At 45.4% G+C, this 14,460-nt stretch overlaps 1 protein-coding gene across 1 annotated transcript in view; it reads left to right on the plus strand.

The window, feature by feature from the left end:
• The window catches only part of Pou2f3 (POU class 2 homeobox 3), a 78,082-nt gene that overhangs the window by 52,430 nt on the left and 11,192 nt on the right, over positions 1-14,460 (plus strand). The window contains exons 4-9 of the mRNA XM_010629246.2: positions 2,922-3,026; positions 4,371-4,473; positions 6,800-6,882; positions 9,584-9,766; positions 10,151-10,292; positions 11,918-12,054. Coding sequence (XP_010627548.1) covers positions 2,922-3,026; positions 4,371-4,473; positions 6,800-6,882; positions 9,584-9,766; positions 10,151-10,292; positions 11,918-12,054 — 753 coding nt within the window. The remainder of the gene's footprint in view (positions 1-2,921; positions 3,027-4,370; positions 4,474-6,799; positions 6,883-9,583; positions 9,767-10,150; positions 10,293-11,917; positions 12,055-14,460) is intronic.

The following is a 14,460-nucleotide window of genomic DNA, read 5'->3' on the forward strand; positions in this document are numbered from 1 at the left end:
AAAAAAAAAAAAAAAAAGAAAAAGAAAAGAAAAAGAAGGAGAAGGTGAAGGAGTAGGAGGAGGAGGAAGAGGAGGAGGAGGAGGAGGAGGAGGAGAAAGAGAAGAGGAAGAAGAGGAAGATGATGATGATGGAGAAGAACAATAATACTCAGAGTTGTCAGAAAGACCCAGACTACATCCAAAGGACTTTTCTACTATCAGGCATTTCATTTTCAGAACAGGGAGGTCTAGAGTGTCCCCTAAAAGAATTTGGGGACAGGGTTGCAAAGAATTTGGAGGGCAGTTGACCCAGGAAGCAGATGAAAGGGTGAGTTTTCTTTTATGATGGTGCTGGTTTCTGAAATTAAGTGTTGCAGGAAGACCTGGCACTGATTCTAACAGATAGCAACCAGGTTGGAGGCAAAGCACATGTTTTCAAGCTCTGTCATAGCTGCACCTCCTTATCTCTCCATTGCGCATAATGAGTCTGGAAGGAACCCGCCACTTGCCTCTGAGCTGGAGCTGTGCCAGGCAGTCCTAGGTGGTTCCATCAGCAGCATTTCACCTCTGGGTTTCCATGTTCTCCCTCTCCCCCTTCCTCCACCTGCCTCCCCAAGCCTCCTCTGGGATGAGCATGCCCTGGGGCCAGAGAGGGACAGAGAGGGGAGAAGTGGCAAAGGGAGGCTGGCCAAAAGGACTCTGCCTGGGTAAAATTTCCTTTCAGAGCAAACCTTGAAGCTGTTGTGGTGGTACGGGAGATTTTGAAATAAGTTCATCTATTTCTAGTTTTTAAAACCTGCTAACAAATTAATTTCTGGGTGAAGAAGTTGGACAGCAGTGCTTCTCAGAGGCCCCAAGCATGATGGGCAGAGTTAGAGGGGCGTGGTCTGGGCAAAGGCATTCTCTGGAGACCACCCAGGTGCCATGTGTCTTGAGTTTTCAGAAAATCACTCTGTCCTTGCCGTGCTGCTGCCACCTCTTTTCCTTCTTCCTCTTTACTCTCAGGGCTCTACGATGGTCTCCCTAAGTGACCAGAATGATTTGTAAAGCCCCTGCCTGAAAGAGCCACTTCTTACCAATTTCTGTGCACCCAGAGCTTCCGTGTTCTGTTAGAGCTCCTCTAAGGGCACTACAGCACCCTGGACCAGATACATCTGTCAGATGCACAAGGGATTCGAATTGGTCATTCTGTGTTAGGATGGAAAGGGAGAAAAACCATGTAGATCCTACAACAGATGGAGAAACCAAGTCCCATGGAGGCTGAGAGATTGCTTGAGAATACATAGTAAGTTGAGAGTCAGAGTTAGGACTGTGTCAGCGATGCCCTGTCCAGTGTTTTCCTCACTGTACTTCATCAGAGGCTCTGCAGTGGTAGATTTTGTTTGACTTTTATTCAATTGGCATTCCTTAGGGTTCTACTATGTGCAAGGCACCATTAGTAGCTCCTTCTACAGTAAGTCACCAGTGTCATTCATTAGGATCTTCCGGTCAAACCAGAGGGAATCCTTTCTGTACTGATCCTAAGCACCATTTTCCACAGGGATTAAGCACAAATACAGGGCCGGGGATTTAGCTCAGCAGTTCAGGGCCTGCCTTGCAAGCCCAAGGACCCGAGTTCAATCCCCGGTACCAAAAAAAAAAAAAAAAAAAAAAAAAAAGCACAAATACATCTGCTAGTCTCAACTTTTAATTGGATGAAATGAATACCAACAGGAAAGGGTTGCAAATGTCAATGATATCCTCAGTGTAGACCAAGAAAATGGTTTAGGGCAGAATCTCTATTGCCAAGAATTTCCACGTAGGTGGGAAACAACCAGATGTCCTATTCAGAAGGTCTCACCCCTGTCTCTCATAATGTGTGGTCTACGTTCTGGTCCCCCTACCATAGTATAAAAATCAGTCATTTGGCTCCCCTCCCAGTGGAGCTTCCTGAAAAGCTGCAAAAGGCATTTGTCCTAGGGTGGGGATAACGAGCACAGTAGTGCTTCCTGCCCTGCCCATGGACACCTGGAAAGCCCATGAGTGGGTGGTTCATGTATCATTGAAGGGTGGCAGAGACAAGAGAGAATTGGAAACCAGCACAGGCCCCTCAGGCTGCAACTGCAGCAGTGGCTGTGAGAGAGACATGCCCCTGCCTGTAGGGAAACAGGCAGACATTGTCCCCAAAGCCACACAGGCTAAGAGGGCCACTGAAGAAGCAGCTTAGCACAGAGAGGGTGGAGAACGAGGGGTGATAGAGGGAAAAAGAATCCTCCAGATCAGTGGTTCACAGGTTTGGGGGTTTCACGGATGGAAGTTCATGAAGGAAAATACACTTGATCTTAGCCAAAAGGCCGAGAAGCAATCATGCAGGAAAATAAAGAACAGATTTTGGGGTAGATCAATACAAGCTTGCTATCCTTTTTACTCTTTTAGGTAGGAACTTTTAAAAATACCATCTAGGATTACCATCATTTCATAAAAGAAATTCTAATATCCCTTCCTTTTAATAAAAAAAGGATATCATCTTGGAATTTACCAGAATTTGATTCATTAAGCTTTATTTTTGTGGGCCAGAGATTTAGCTCAGTGATGCCACCACCCGCCTTGCCAAGTGCAAGGACCTGTGTTTGATCCCTGGTACCAGAAAAAAAAGATTTATTTTTGAAACTCACTACAATATCCTGATTTTTCTCTTTTCAATGAGTAAAAGCATTAACTGCACAAGATTCCCCATCTTACAGATTGGCACTCAAGAGTCTGGTTGGTACACATAAGTCCCTGACCAGCAGCCCTGGCTGTAGGCAAACCCTCACAGGGAAATCATGCTGCAGCCTGTGGGCAATGGGCCAGCTCTTTCCTCCTTGGGTTGTTACTCATCTCCTTCCTTGGTCTCCGCATTTCTATTTCCGTCTTCCCAGAGAGGCCGAGAACTGACACTCTCCACCTACCCTCACTTGCAGATAAAAACAGAGGACCTCAGTGACTCCTTGCAGCAGACCCTATCCCATCGGCCATGCCATCTGAGCCAAGGACCTGCCATGATGTCTGGAAACCAAATGTCTGGGGTAAGTGGTAGTCCATGGCAGAGAACCTGATATTCTCAGTGAGCCAGTGAGTTTGCAGAGACATATTAGATCTCCGTGCTTGGCACCTGAGAATCCAATAGAACTAAAGAACCCCCTAGGTTTGAGGGTGCAGCTCAGTAGTAGAGAGCTTGACTGGCATGTATAAGACCCTGGATTCAATTTCCAGTACTGGAAGAAAAAACAAAAGAAGAAAGAAAAAAGAATCCCTGGTAGGCAATGGGAGATAGGTCTAGGAGGCCTGAGTGGTAGTGGGGTTCTGAAATAGTCCTTGTGAAAATGAAGCCTAACCAGGAATATAAAGAGGTAGTTCTGTCGCTCTGTGAAACAAAAAGAAGCCAGTCTTGCCAAAGTGAAGGACCTAGCAGCTATGCCGCTATTATCTGCTGGACCACTTTCAGGGCATTCTGTAATGACAACAATTCCTACAATTACAGAAGATTTCAGTCCCTAGTGGGTCTGCTCTGCCTCCTCCAAGACTGTATGTCAAAGCCACACTGGAATGGACTGCTGCTCTGAGAAGGGAAGTCATGCTGAGAGAGTAACAGCAGCAAATGTCTCAGCATATACTCCTGTGGCCCACCGCTCTTTAGTGTGGGGAAGAGAGGACACCCTTCTTCCAGCAATGCTTAAGAACAGAATATGTAGCCATTCCTTCACCCTTTCATTCAGCAAAGCTTATCAAGTCACATGTATACAGGCCTATGCTCAGCCATGAGGCATGCGGCCCTGAATATCTGGATTGAAGAGGACTCCGGGACCTCAAATGTCGGAATCACTATATCCAAGAACTGACTGGTGAAACAAACTCAGACTTTTTCATTAACCAAACTGAATTTATTAAAAATAATTAGTTTGACCCGTCTTCCAGCTCCTACTCTAATACTCTCCAGAAAGACTGAGGCATAGTAACCAAAGCATGGCTTTTAGAACAATCAAGTGACAAGAGATTAAGGAGAAGAGAAAAGGACAATTGGGATTGCAAGCTGTTTTTAGGATAAACATTTGAGACATGGGTAAGTCCCGTTGTCTGTGGTCAGGGCACTTACTGTTGGAAGATAGGATGGCACTAACACTAGAAAAACTAAATCATGAAGCCAGAGTTCAGTAAGAGACATTGCAAGGACTACTTGGCTGAGTACAGAAACTATAATAACAGCATTAATGGAGCAGCTACTATGTGCCACACTCTGAAGACACACAGAGGCATGAGCCAAGGCCACTACAAACTTCCAGTGCCTGGAGTGCCACAGGCTGGATGGGCTGAGGGCGCAGAGGTTCCCAGTCTGTAAATTCTCTGACATCTGTATATCTGCCCACATGTAGGACATGGCTTCTCTCCATCCACTCCAGCAGCTTGTGCTGGTCCCTGGTCACTTGCAGTCAGTGTCCCAGTTCCTGCTTTCTCAGACCCAGCCTGGGCAACAAGGTAAGAACCCAGGGGTTTTCACACTGACTGAGGCAAGTGCAGCTGTCACTGTTGGCTGGGTGTGGAGCACAGCGAGTTGCTGGCCCCTCTGCATACTAAGACCACTTGGTCACCTAGGGCTGAGGAAGGACTCTTGACAGTGCCCCTCCAGAATTAATGCCCTGCCTAGGATCCTGCTGGGCCTACCTCACCTCCTAAAAGTCCTAAAGGGGTGAGGCTGAAGGGGCTGAGGGCTGGGGGAAGGGACAAGGAAAGAGAAGCCTACAATTCTTTGGATTCATTGTGCTTCCCGGCTATGCTTATATTTGGGCAGAGCGGCAGTGCCTCCCACAGGCTGCAGAGGGGTTCTCAAGTTGTTTGGTGAGAAATTACTCCCAGGAACTTTCATTCTTGGCCAAGAGCAAACAGATTAAACTATTCATAACAGAATGATGGAGGAAATATACTCTCAACTGTACAGATCCCAAGTAGAGGCTTTGGAAACCCAGCATCTAAAAAAAATATACCTGTCTTCTGCTGTAGCACCTGCCAAAAGTGCATTCTTAGTTTCTGGGGTGTCTCAGCATATTATTAGGATGAGTGGGAACATACTTGAATCCTTAAGTGATTATTTTAGCTAAATAGTATACACATACTTCTGAAATAGGAAAGGGAATGTAACAGTAAATTCAATTTGTTTTAAAAAAACTGCAGTGATCTGAAAATTGCACACCATGTAACAAATGAGTTCAGTATATGATGTAGGATGTAAAACGTTTAAATTTGGAGAGAAAGCAACTCATTTTTGGGGAGCTGAGGATTTAGCTCAGTGATTCCACCACCTGCCTCACAAGTGCAAAGTCCTGAGTTTGATCCCTGGTACAAAACAAAAAAACAAAAAAACAAAAAAAAACCCAAATTCATTTTTTTTAAATCACTTACTAGCCATGTGTCCTCAGGAAACTCACCAAGCTTCTATTTCCTCCTCCACAGCCATAATGTTAAGTGAAATAAATCAGACAAAAGCTTAAATATTACATTTTTTTTGTATATGAGAAACCCAAAATATAAATAAAGAGCAAAACAAAAGATAGGTAATAGGAAGTAGGGAGATAGATTTTGTTCAAAAGGAAGGGGATCAAGAGATGGAAGGGAGGGAATGGAAGGAAATTTTAAAAAATTAAGATGTGATGTATACATGTACCAACTCCCACTAAGGAGTATAAAAATTATGTAATACAAACATACAAATATATACAAATAAAAATTGAAAAAATAGAGGAATTTGGCAAAATAAAAAAGGATAGTAGTGAAATATATATTATAAAATATTGATATATTTGAAAAGGTTTCATACATTTCAAAATTCGGTATAAATTTAGGATTGCTACCAGTACTCAGACCTCCAGATTCCAAGTCCAGGGCTCTTTATAAGAGACTTCTTGCACATTTGTTTTACTAAGGAGAAAGTATGTCCTGACTTTTTGAGACTGAAGGGCAAAAAAGTCAATATCTGCAGGTATGTAATTTATGACATCCAGAGACAATAGATACCCCAATGCTTCTGTGTGCTGGGTGACTGGGATGACCTACTTTGGTAGTTTGATGGCCTCCTGTTGTGAAAATGCAAGGTCTCCGCTTGGCCTCCCAAGAAGGGAGACACCTGTCATGGCCCCTGACCAGGCAGAGCCCCTCATGAGCAATTTTCCTGGATTGGGAAGGAGGGGAGGTCCCCAGGCTGTATTTCAAGGAGGTATGCTCCGTTCCACCCAAGGGAGTTCCCAGACTCCCAGCCATTCCTGCCATGTGTAGTGTCCTGGTCACCAGACACCTCTGACCAGTAGCCCCATGCCCTTCAGAGCCTTATGGTACCATCTGCTTGCTCTGACATTTTGCACATTCCGATAGGCTTTTGTGGCCCTCCCAGCTACTTCCCTGCCGGAAGCACTGAAAGCCTCAGCCCCTACAGGGTTCTCGGTAGCTGCCCCCACCTCCCTTCCACTCCCCTCCCCTCTGGGTTCCTCAGCCCTGCCAGGCAGATCCCAGCTAGATTACCTTGACCTTCCTTAGCCCCTGCACCTCTCCAGGCAAGCATGTAAGCAGAAGGACTGGTTTGGGGATTGTTTACACTTCTGTTTATCCTTATGCCTGGTCTGGTTCGTCTCCACCTGTATGTGGCAATGCCTGGCTGTGCCTATGGGGGCCTCTCCATGGGGCTTGAGGTGGGTTGTGGGACCTGATTTGGTAGTAGAGGGTGGGGACAGTTCTCATGGTTCTCCTGTCAAGCTTGTCTTTCCTATGGCCTGGATTTTATTTGTTTTTTTCTTTGCCCTCCCCTTTCACCCAGGTCTGCAGCCGAATCTCCTCCCCTTTCCACAGCAACAAAGCAGCCTCCTCCTCCCACAGACAGGGCCTGGCCTGGCATCCCAGGTAAATACCCACATTCCTCAGGTTTCTCTGGAAATGTCTCAGCTCTGACACAGTGCAGCTCACTGGGGTTTTCCCATCCCTTTAGCAGGGCACTTATCCTTCTGGGAAGAGAGGAACTGTCTCTAATGATGCAGAGGAAATCCAAACTACAGCCAGGAGAGAGAGTTTATCCAATATCATTTAGTGGGCCATGAATGAGAACCCAAGCCAGGCATGGTGCTATACACTGACAATCCCAGCATTCTCAAAGGGTAAGGCAGGAGGATTACATGTCTGAAATCAGCCTGGGCAATTTAGTATTTAGCAAGACCCTGTCTCTAAATAAAAAAAGAGGGCTGGAGATGTAGCTCAGATTGAGGGCCCTGAGTTCATTCCCCAATACTGCCCCCAAAAAGATTAAGATGACTTCTAAAATGCCAGGTGTGATGATGCATACCTGCAATCCCAGCCTTCTGTGAGGCTGAGGCAGGTGGGTTACAAATTTGAGCCCAACCTGGGCTACTTAGTGAGACCTTGCTTCATAATAAATTTTTTTTTTAATTGTTTTAATGGGACGGGGATGTAGCTCAGTGCAAAGGCCCTGGGTTCGATCTTCAGTACCACATCAAAAACAAACAAACCAGATTCCAACTCCCAGGCCAGCCTGCAGCAGCTCCACTCCAAAGAACTAGCGCTCAATTAATTCTCCAGGAAGCATGGTGACCATCAGCTCTGCCTCTTCCAAGAGGGAGACCAGAATGGGATAGGCCTGCTGTCATTTGCCTTGTCTCCCACCAAAGGGTCCCTATTCCAGACTGTCTAACAGGGTGGCATGTGTCTGAGGCAGGCAGGCTGAGAGCTGGAAGAAGAGCCATTTGCAGAGCTGCCATGGTTCCACATTAGCACTTATATGCCAATTTTAAAAAGAGGGACCCCTCTTGCCTACAACAGCATAGGCTGCATCTTGGCTGCCACTCCTCTTTTTGTCTGGTGCCCTGTGAAGTTAATGACCCTCAAAGCTTCATGACTTGGCCCTCAATGGAAATGACTGTAGAGACCAGTAATGTACTTCTTCTGTGCTAAGATTACCTGGGCTCAGTAAAGGCCCTGGTTTTCCAGAGGCAGAGTCCACTGAAGACGTCTGAAAAAAAATGGCAGGCGCCACCTAGTGGTGTAAAGAACCAGCCCCCCCCCCAGAGTCAAATTGCGCTTCTGGCTGCTCACCCCAGAATCTGACAGCGAGAGACCAGCTCTGGACAAGTCCTACAGAGCATTCCAGATCAAGTCTCACATCTTCTAATATTTTAGCATAAAGATGCTGGTAAGAAGACAGATCGTTTAGAAGAGCGGTCATCTTAGGAGAGCACAGTGGCACCCACCTGTAGTCTCAGCTCCTCAGGAGTCTTGAGGCAAAGTGATCCCTTGAGCCCAGGAGTTCAGAGCCAGCCTGGGACAGTCTTGGAACCCTGTCTCAAAAAATCCTGGGTGGGGGGTGGATAGAAAGAGGTTGACTATAAGAATGGAGGGAATGAACAAGATGATGTTTGAGAAGTCTAATCAATAGAATTTGGCAACGATCAGTTATGAAGCGTAGAAGAAAAAGTCTTGCAGATAACTTAGTATTTGACAAATGAAAGAACAAGTGAATTAATAAAAAGGAGGTTTCAAAAAAGACTGTGACTTGGTCCTCTTGGTCTGGTCTGTGCCACTCCCTCCCCACACAACCTCTCTCTGTAAACCAGGACCCACTCTGTGATAGTTTCAAACCATTCTGTTCTAATAGACTCTTCAGGGGGGAAAGTGCTTGTCTCTGGTTCTTTTACTCTCTTCATCATGAGATGCCTGCATCTCATGAATGGTAAACTTGAATATTTTCAAGAAGGAGCTAATTCAGTTTAGGAAAAGAGAAAATCGAGAAGATGTATTTAGCCCAAATTATCTACAGAAGCAGTAGCCTCTGAGATGGACACAGTGCCTAAAGCCTTAGGGCTGGATCATTTTCCATCTTTGTGGAATAATAAATGTTTTAAGCCTGGTTCCATTCCTGGCCCCAAATGGGCACAGTTCTTGCTTTAAGGGCACATTTTCCTAGAACAGGCTAAAGAATATGTCCTGACAATCACAATTGAGATCAAGGTGCATTTAGATAGCAGTGATTAAAATGCCTTTGATTAAAATCAAGCATTATCACCAAAGAAAGTGATGGTATAGAAAGTAAAATGGCACTCACAGGAGTTTGAGACTGTCTGAAAGTCCTATGAGTATCATGAGTTCTCCAGTGTCCTCTGTTGTCTTCAGTTGGTATGCGTTGACATCTCAGTTACCTTGCTTTGTGGAAAAGAAAAGGCAAGGCAAACAAACCTTTTCTTTGTCCCATTCTGAGATTTGTTTGTAAAATCTCTACAAACAATGCTTCTAACTCCTTTTATGGTGGAAAACTGAAAGGAGGAAGTAACCTGCTCAGAGTCAAATAGTGAGTCACAGACTAACACCCAAAAAGGGTACCTACTTACTTGACCCTCCTGTTTCAACCCAATGTGCAAGTTATTTGCTCTATCTTCACAGAAACTCCAATTTCCACCTCCACATCATTGCAAAAAATAGGACTAATGTACCCAAAAATTTTCCTTCTTCTAAGTGGACTATTAGTGACAGACACCAGAGAATGCTACTTAGTTTGTTGACTCTTTGTGGATCTGCTTGGCATGTGTTCCTTTATCAGGCAGTTGGGCGCCCTGGGATGCCAGGATCCTCTTTAGAACCCCACCTAGAAGCATCACAGCATCTCCCAGCACCCAAGCATCTACCTAGTTCTGGAGGGACTGATGAGCCCAGTGACTTGGAGGAGCTGGAGAAGTTTGCCAAGACCTTCAAACAGAGACGCATCAAGCTGGGCTTCACACAGGTTTGGTTTAGAGAGAGGATATGAAAGAAATTGAGTGAGTGGGTATTGAGCTTCCCAAGTGGTAGGTGTAAGAGCAACCCAAGGCTCAACGTGTTTGGGGAAGGCCCATCATGTCCCTGAGAAGAGAGCACAGTTGCCACTAGCAGGGAAACTGAGGGTATGGCTGGTGGAGGGGTAAGGAATGAAAGCCCACAAGACATGGCCCACTCAGTCTAGGGAAAGAAATAAACCTATTCTCCATTCTAGAGGGAAAAGCCTTGGAAAGGAGCTAAAGTGGGTGCCTCGGGTTCTGATTGGATGTATGCTAAGAATCAGGGTGGTGGGAGAAGTGGGCAAAGAGGACAAGCCTGCCTCTCATGTTCCTCACTCTCTATCTCTGCACAGGGAGATGTAGGGTTGGCAATGGGAAAGCTGTATGGCAATGACTTCAGCCAGACCACCATCTCACGGTTCGAGGCCCTCAACCTGAGCTTTAAGAATATGTGCAAGCTCAAGCCACTGCTGGAGAAGTGGCTGAATGACGCAGGTAGACCTCTGGGGAATCAGCAGGCATGGGCCTAAGGATTCTATAGGGATTGTTCTAATGATTTGTCTGTAGTGGGGCTCTAGAGTGTCAACACACAGCACCCCTTTCTTCTCCTGAGCTTAGAAAGAATTGAGAAATAAGACACGGGATATAGGCAAGTAGAGGTGAAAATATCACAAAATATTATGAGAAAGTCCTTTGGAGGACACGGCTTTAGGTCTGTGAACCTGAAGACTTGCTCCCATTCCATTCTCCACTCCAGACCTGCTTAGCCTAGACAGCTCCCTAGAGAGAAAGCCTGGGTCTGCAGAGCACATGCATGTATAAGATTGCTGTCTGGGATAGGCCTAAGAAAGGAGACAGGGCATTGGGTCCTGGAGGGAGAGTCATAGGCACAGCACAGGGTCTTTACCTGCCTACTTCTGCAGCAGGTTTCAGTGCCCAGCCAGACTGTGGCCTGGATGAGCTGGGAAAGTCTTACACCAGGAGTGGGGTTTGCAGGAGGATTCAGTCAGGATCCAGTCCTTCCCAGAGGTCAAGTATGTAAACCAAGGTGTTTGAAATGTTGACTAGAAGAGTTTGCCATCAGAGGTGGGCATAAGCAGAGTTTCTCATTCTTTGCCTTATGGACATTTAGGGTCAAATACATCTTTGGGAGCAGGGTGGCCATTGTAGTATAGTTACCAGCATCTCTGGTCTCTACCTACCAGTTACCAGTAATACCGGCTCTCAAGTTGAGACGTCCCAACATGAGTCCAGACATTGCCCCAGGAGGAATGGTGATGGTGAAGAGTGTGGCTCCTGCTTGAGGGCCCTTGGCCTAGGTGGAGAGAGGAGACAAAATCCAGGCTCGGGTTCTGTTCAGTGGATATGTGTGGAATAGTGGTTACTGTGGTATGGGCAGCAAGGGCAGCCAACAGTGTGACCCTCGTGGAAGTCCCTCCAATGCAAAAGCATGGGAGGCAACAAAGAAGCTTCCCCACCTCCCTTAACAGGCTGTCCCTGTTCAATATTGATTGAACTACTGAAGTAAAAGAACTAATCAGAGGGTCCTAAGATCTTTGGGAAAGAGCCTTGCCGATCATTTCTAGTGGGACCACCCCCCACCTTGACACCTGACACCTGACACCTTCCAAAGGCACATGCCTCCTGTCCACCCTAAATATTAGCTCCAACACTTGCACTGATGAACAAAGGGCTTTAGCATCAACATTCTGCTAACAAGTGCTAGTGCTTTTGGCTGAGAAGGCCATTTGCCATTGTACTCAGTATTCACATCTAGGCGTATCTATAAAAGACAGACTGGTGAGTGCTACTTGTAGGAGCCCTGCCTGTGCCCACTCACACCCACACATGCCGCCGATGCCTGGGCCTCCCTGAACCATGACCACAAATACTGGAGACTCTGCAATGGGAGGCATGGAGGACCTTGGCCCTGAGCAACGAGGAGAAGCAGGAGTCTCGGTCTGTTTGGGGTGCCCTGCTGGGGGAGGGGGCTGGTCCTAAAAATGCCACCACAGCACCCACTGGGAAGGGCTGTTGGACCTCAAGTCTGTTATAGCAGGACTAACCCGGCCACCCACCCACGCCCTCTGATCTCCTTTTGCTCCTTCACCTCCCTCCAGAGTCATCTCCGTCAGACCCTTCGGTGAGCACACCCAGCTCTTACCCCACCCTCAGTGAAGTGTTTGGCAGAAAGAGGAAGAAACGGACCAGCATCGAGACCAACATCCGCCTGACTCTGGAGAAGAGATTTCAGGATGTGAGCAGCTTCCTTGGGTGGAAGTGGGTGGGCAAGCAGGTACCATACCGCTAGGAGGCCAGGCACCTGCTGGGAGATGGCCAGAAGCCAAGTCACCCACCCTCTCCTGGTACACAGGGATTTGAGTGGGAGGCTGCCTTTTATCTAGGATTCCAGAAGCTTCTCCCCCTCATTGAACCTTCTTTCTTGGATGTTTATTTGGGGCCTGTTGTCCCTCTACTAGGAGATGTAAAGACTGGAATATGGGGTTCCAGAAGACAGTATTTCTATATCCAACTGAAGTAAAGGAACAAAGACAGAGCATTGTATATAATTCCCTATCTTCTTTGATGTAAATTTTGTGTATTCCAAATTTAAAATGTAATTAGCCCATTGTGGTGGTACACTCCTATAATTCCAGTTATTCAGGAGTCCAGGGAATGAGAATCCTAAGTTCTAGGCCAACCTGCATAACTTAGCAAGACCCTGTCTCAAAAAACAAAAACAAACAAGCAAATGAAAGAGCTTCAGATATAGCTCAGCACTCCCTACATTTAATCCCTCCATATTGAAAGAATAAATAAAAGTAATAAATGCTCATTCTAAACAATTTGAAAAATACAGAGAGGGAAATAGAAAGAAAAAAAGAATTTCAAACCCATCTGAGCGTTCATTCTTCTATTCCTTTTTTTTCCATGCACATTTAACTACTTGTGACCATATTCCATATGATTTTGAACTTGTGACAAAAGCATATTCTTGGGACAGTGAGTAGAAGCTGTGAGCCCCGTGGGAGATGGGGTAGAGAAAAGGGAAAAACAGATGAGAGTTGAAGAATTTCTAGTCAGAATCCCTGAGGTCCTGGCCTCCAGGGTCTCCTTGGCACTGCATGTCTCCAGGGCCTGGGGCCTAGTCCAGCCTTACTGGACTTGCCTCCCAGGGCTGCCATCAGCCGATCCCCCATACATCTCCATAAGGACTTGATGGCTGTGTTCTTCTGGCAGGAAGACAGGAGCTGACTTGTCCTTCTTTTTAGGTTTTTCAGCACAATGTGGCTGAAGGAGGGTGCAGGAGAGTAGAGAAATGAGATCAGACCACAGACTGCGTTGTGAGCGGTCCCAGCAAGGGTGTGGCACTCTCATATTATGTACAACATTGCTATTCTGCAGATTTAACAAATCTGAGAGTTTTAGCTTCCTTGTTTTTTAGGAAGAGATGACAAGGGAAAAGGTTGAAGAAAAAACTCAAGGGGAGCATGTATTTCTGGGATTTTTTTTTTCCTGCCCCTTGTAACTCATCCACAGATCTTCTCTTCATAACTGCAGCAGAGGAAAGGAATATAAGAAGAGACACACCTCTGTGCAACCTCTACCTTGTGTCAGCCCTGTGCTTGGTAGTTTGCACACATTTTCTCAATTAATCTTCACCATAATCCTGCATGGTAGGCACTGTCATTCTCATTTTGTAGATGAGACTGGTGTACACCTGAAGGAATTAAAATCAGCAGTGGCTCACATCTGTAATTTCAGCTACTTGGGAGGCTGAGAAAGGAGGATTGCAAGTTCAAGATCTGCCTGGGCAACAGTATGATCCTATCTCCAAAAATTATAAATATGAATATAAATATAAGAACTGGTTATATAGCTCAGTGTTAGAGCACTTGCTTAGCATATTGAGGCGCCCAGGTTCAATTTCCAGTATCATAGATAAAAATGACAGAATAAAAAATGAACCTTAAAAATCGAATAGTTTCTCTAGACACCAAAAATGAACCAACTAAAAAGAAATCAGGAAAACAATTCCATTTACAGCAGCTTCAAAAAACACCTAGAGATTAATCTAAACAATGGATGAAAGACTTTTGCAATGAAAATTAAAGACCACTGAAGAAATAAATTGAAGTGAGCACTAGAAGATGGAAAGACCTCACATACTGGCAGATTTAATATTGTTAAAATAGCCACATGGGGCCGAGGATGTAGCTCAGTGGTGCCTCACCTGCCGAGTGAGTGCAAGGTCCTGAGTTTGATCCCCAGTACCTAAATAAATAAATAGATTTAAAAGGCCACATTACCACAAATAATTTACTTGAGTCAATCCAATCACCATCAAAAAATACCAACGACATTCTTCACAGAATAGGAAAAAAATCCTAAAATTCATGTAAACACAAAAGATCCAGAATAGTCAAAGCAATCTTGAGCAAAAAATACAAGGCTGGAAGAATCCACAGCACCTGATTTCAAATTTTACTACAAAGCCAGAGTAACAAAACAACATGGTAATGGCACAAAAGTAAACACATAGACAACAGGATATAATAGAGAATATAGGAGCAAATACACACAACTAGAGCTACCTGATTCTTGACAAAGAAGCCAAAAACAAGTTGAAGAAAAGATAGTCTTTTTAATAAATGGTGATAGG

Source organism: Fukomys damarensis, unplaced genomic scaffold, assembly GCF_012274545.1.
Source record: "Fukomys damarensis isolate Sample0158 unplaced genomic scaffold, DMR_v1.0_HiC HiC_scaffold_16, whole genome shotgun sequence".
Taxonomy (NCBI): Eukaryota; Metazoa; Chordata; class Mammalia; order Rodentia; family Bathyergidae; genus Fukomys; species Fukomys damarensis.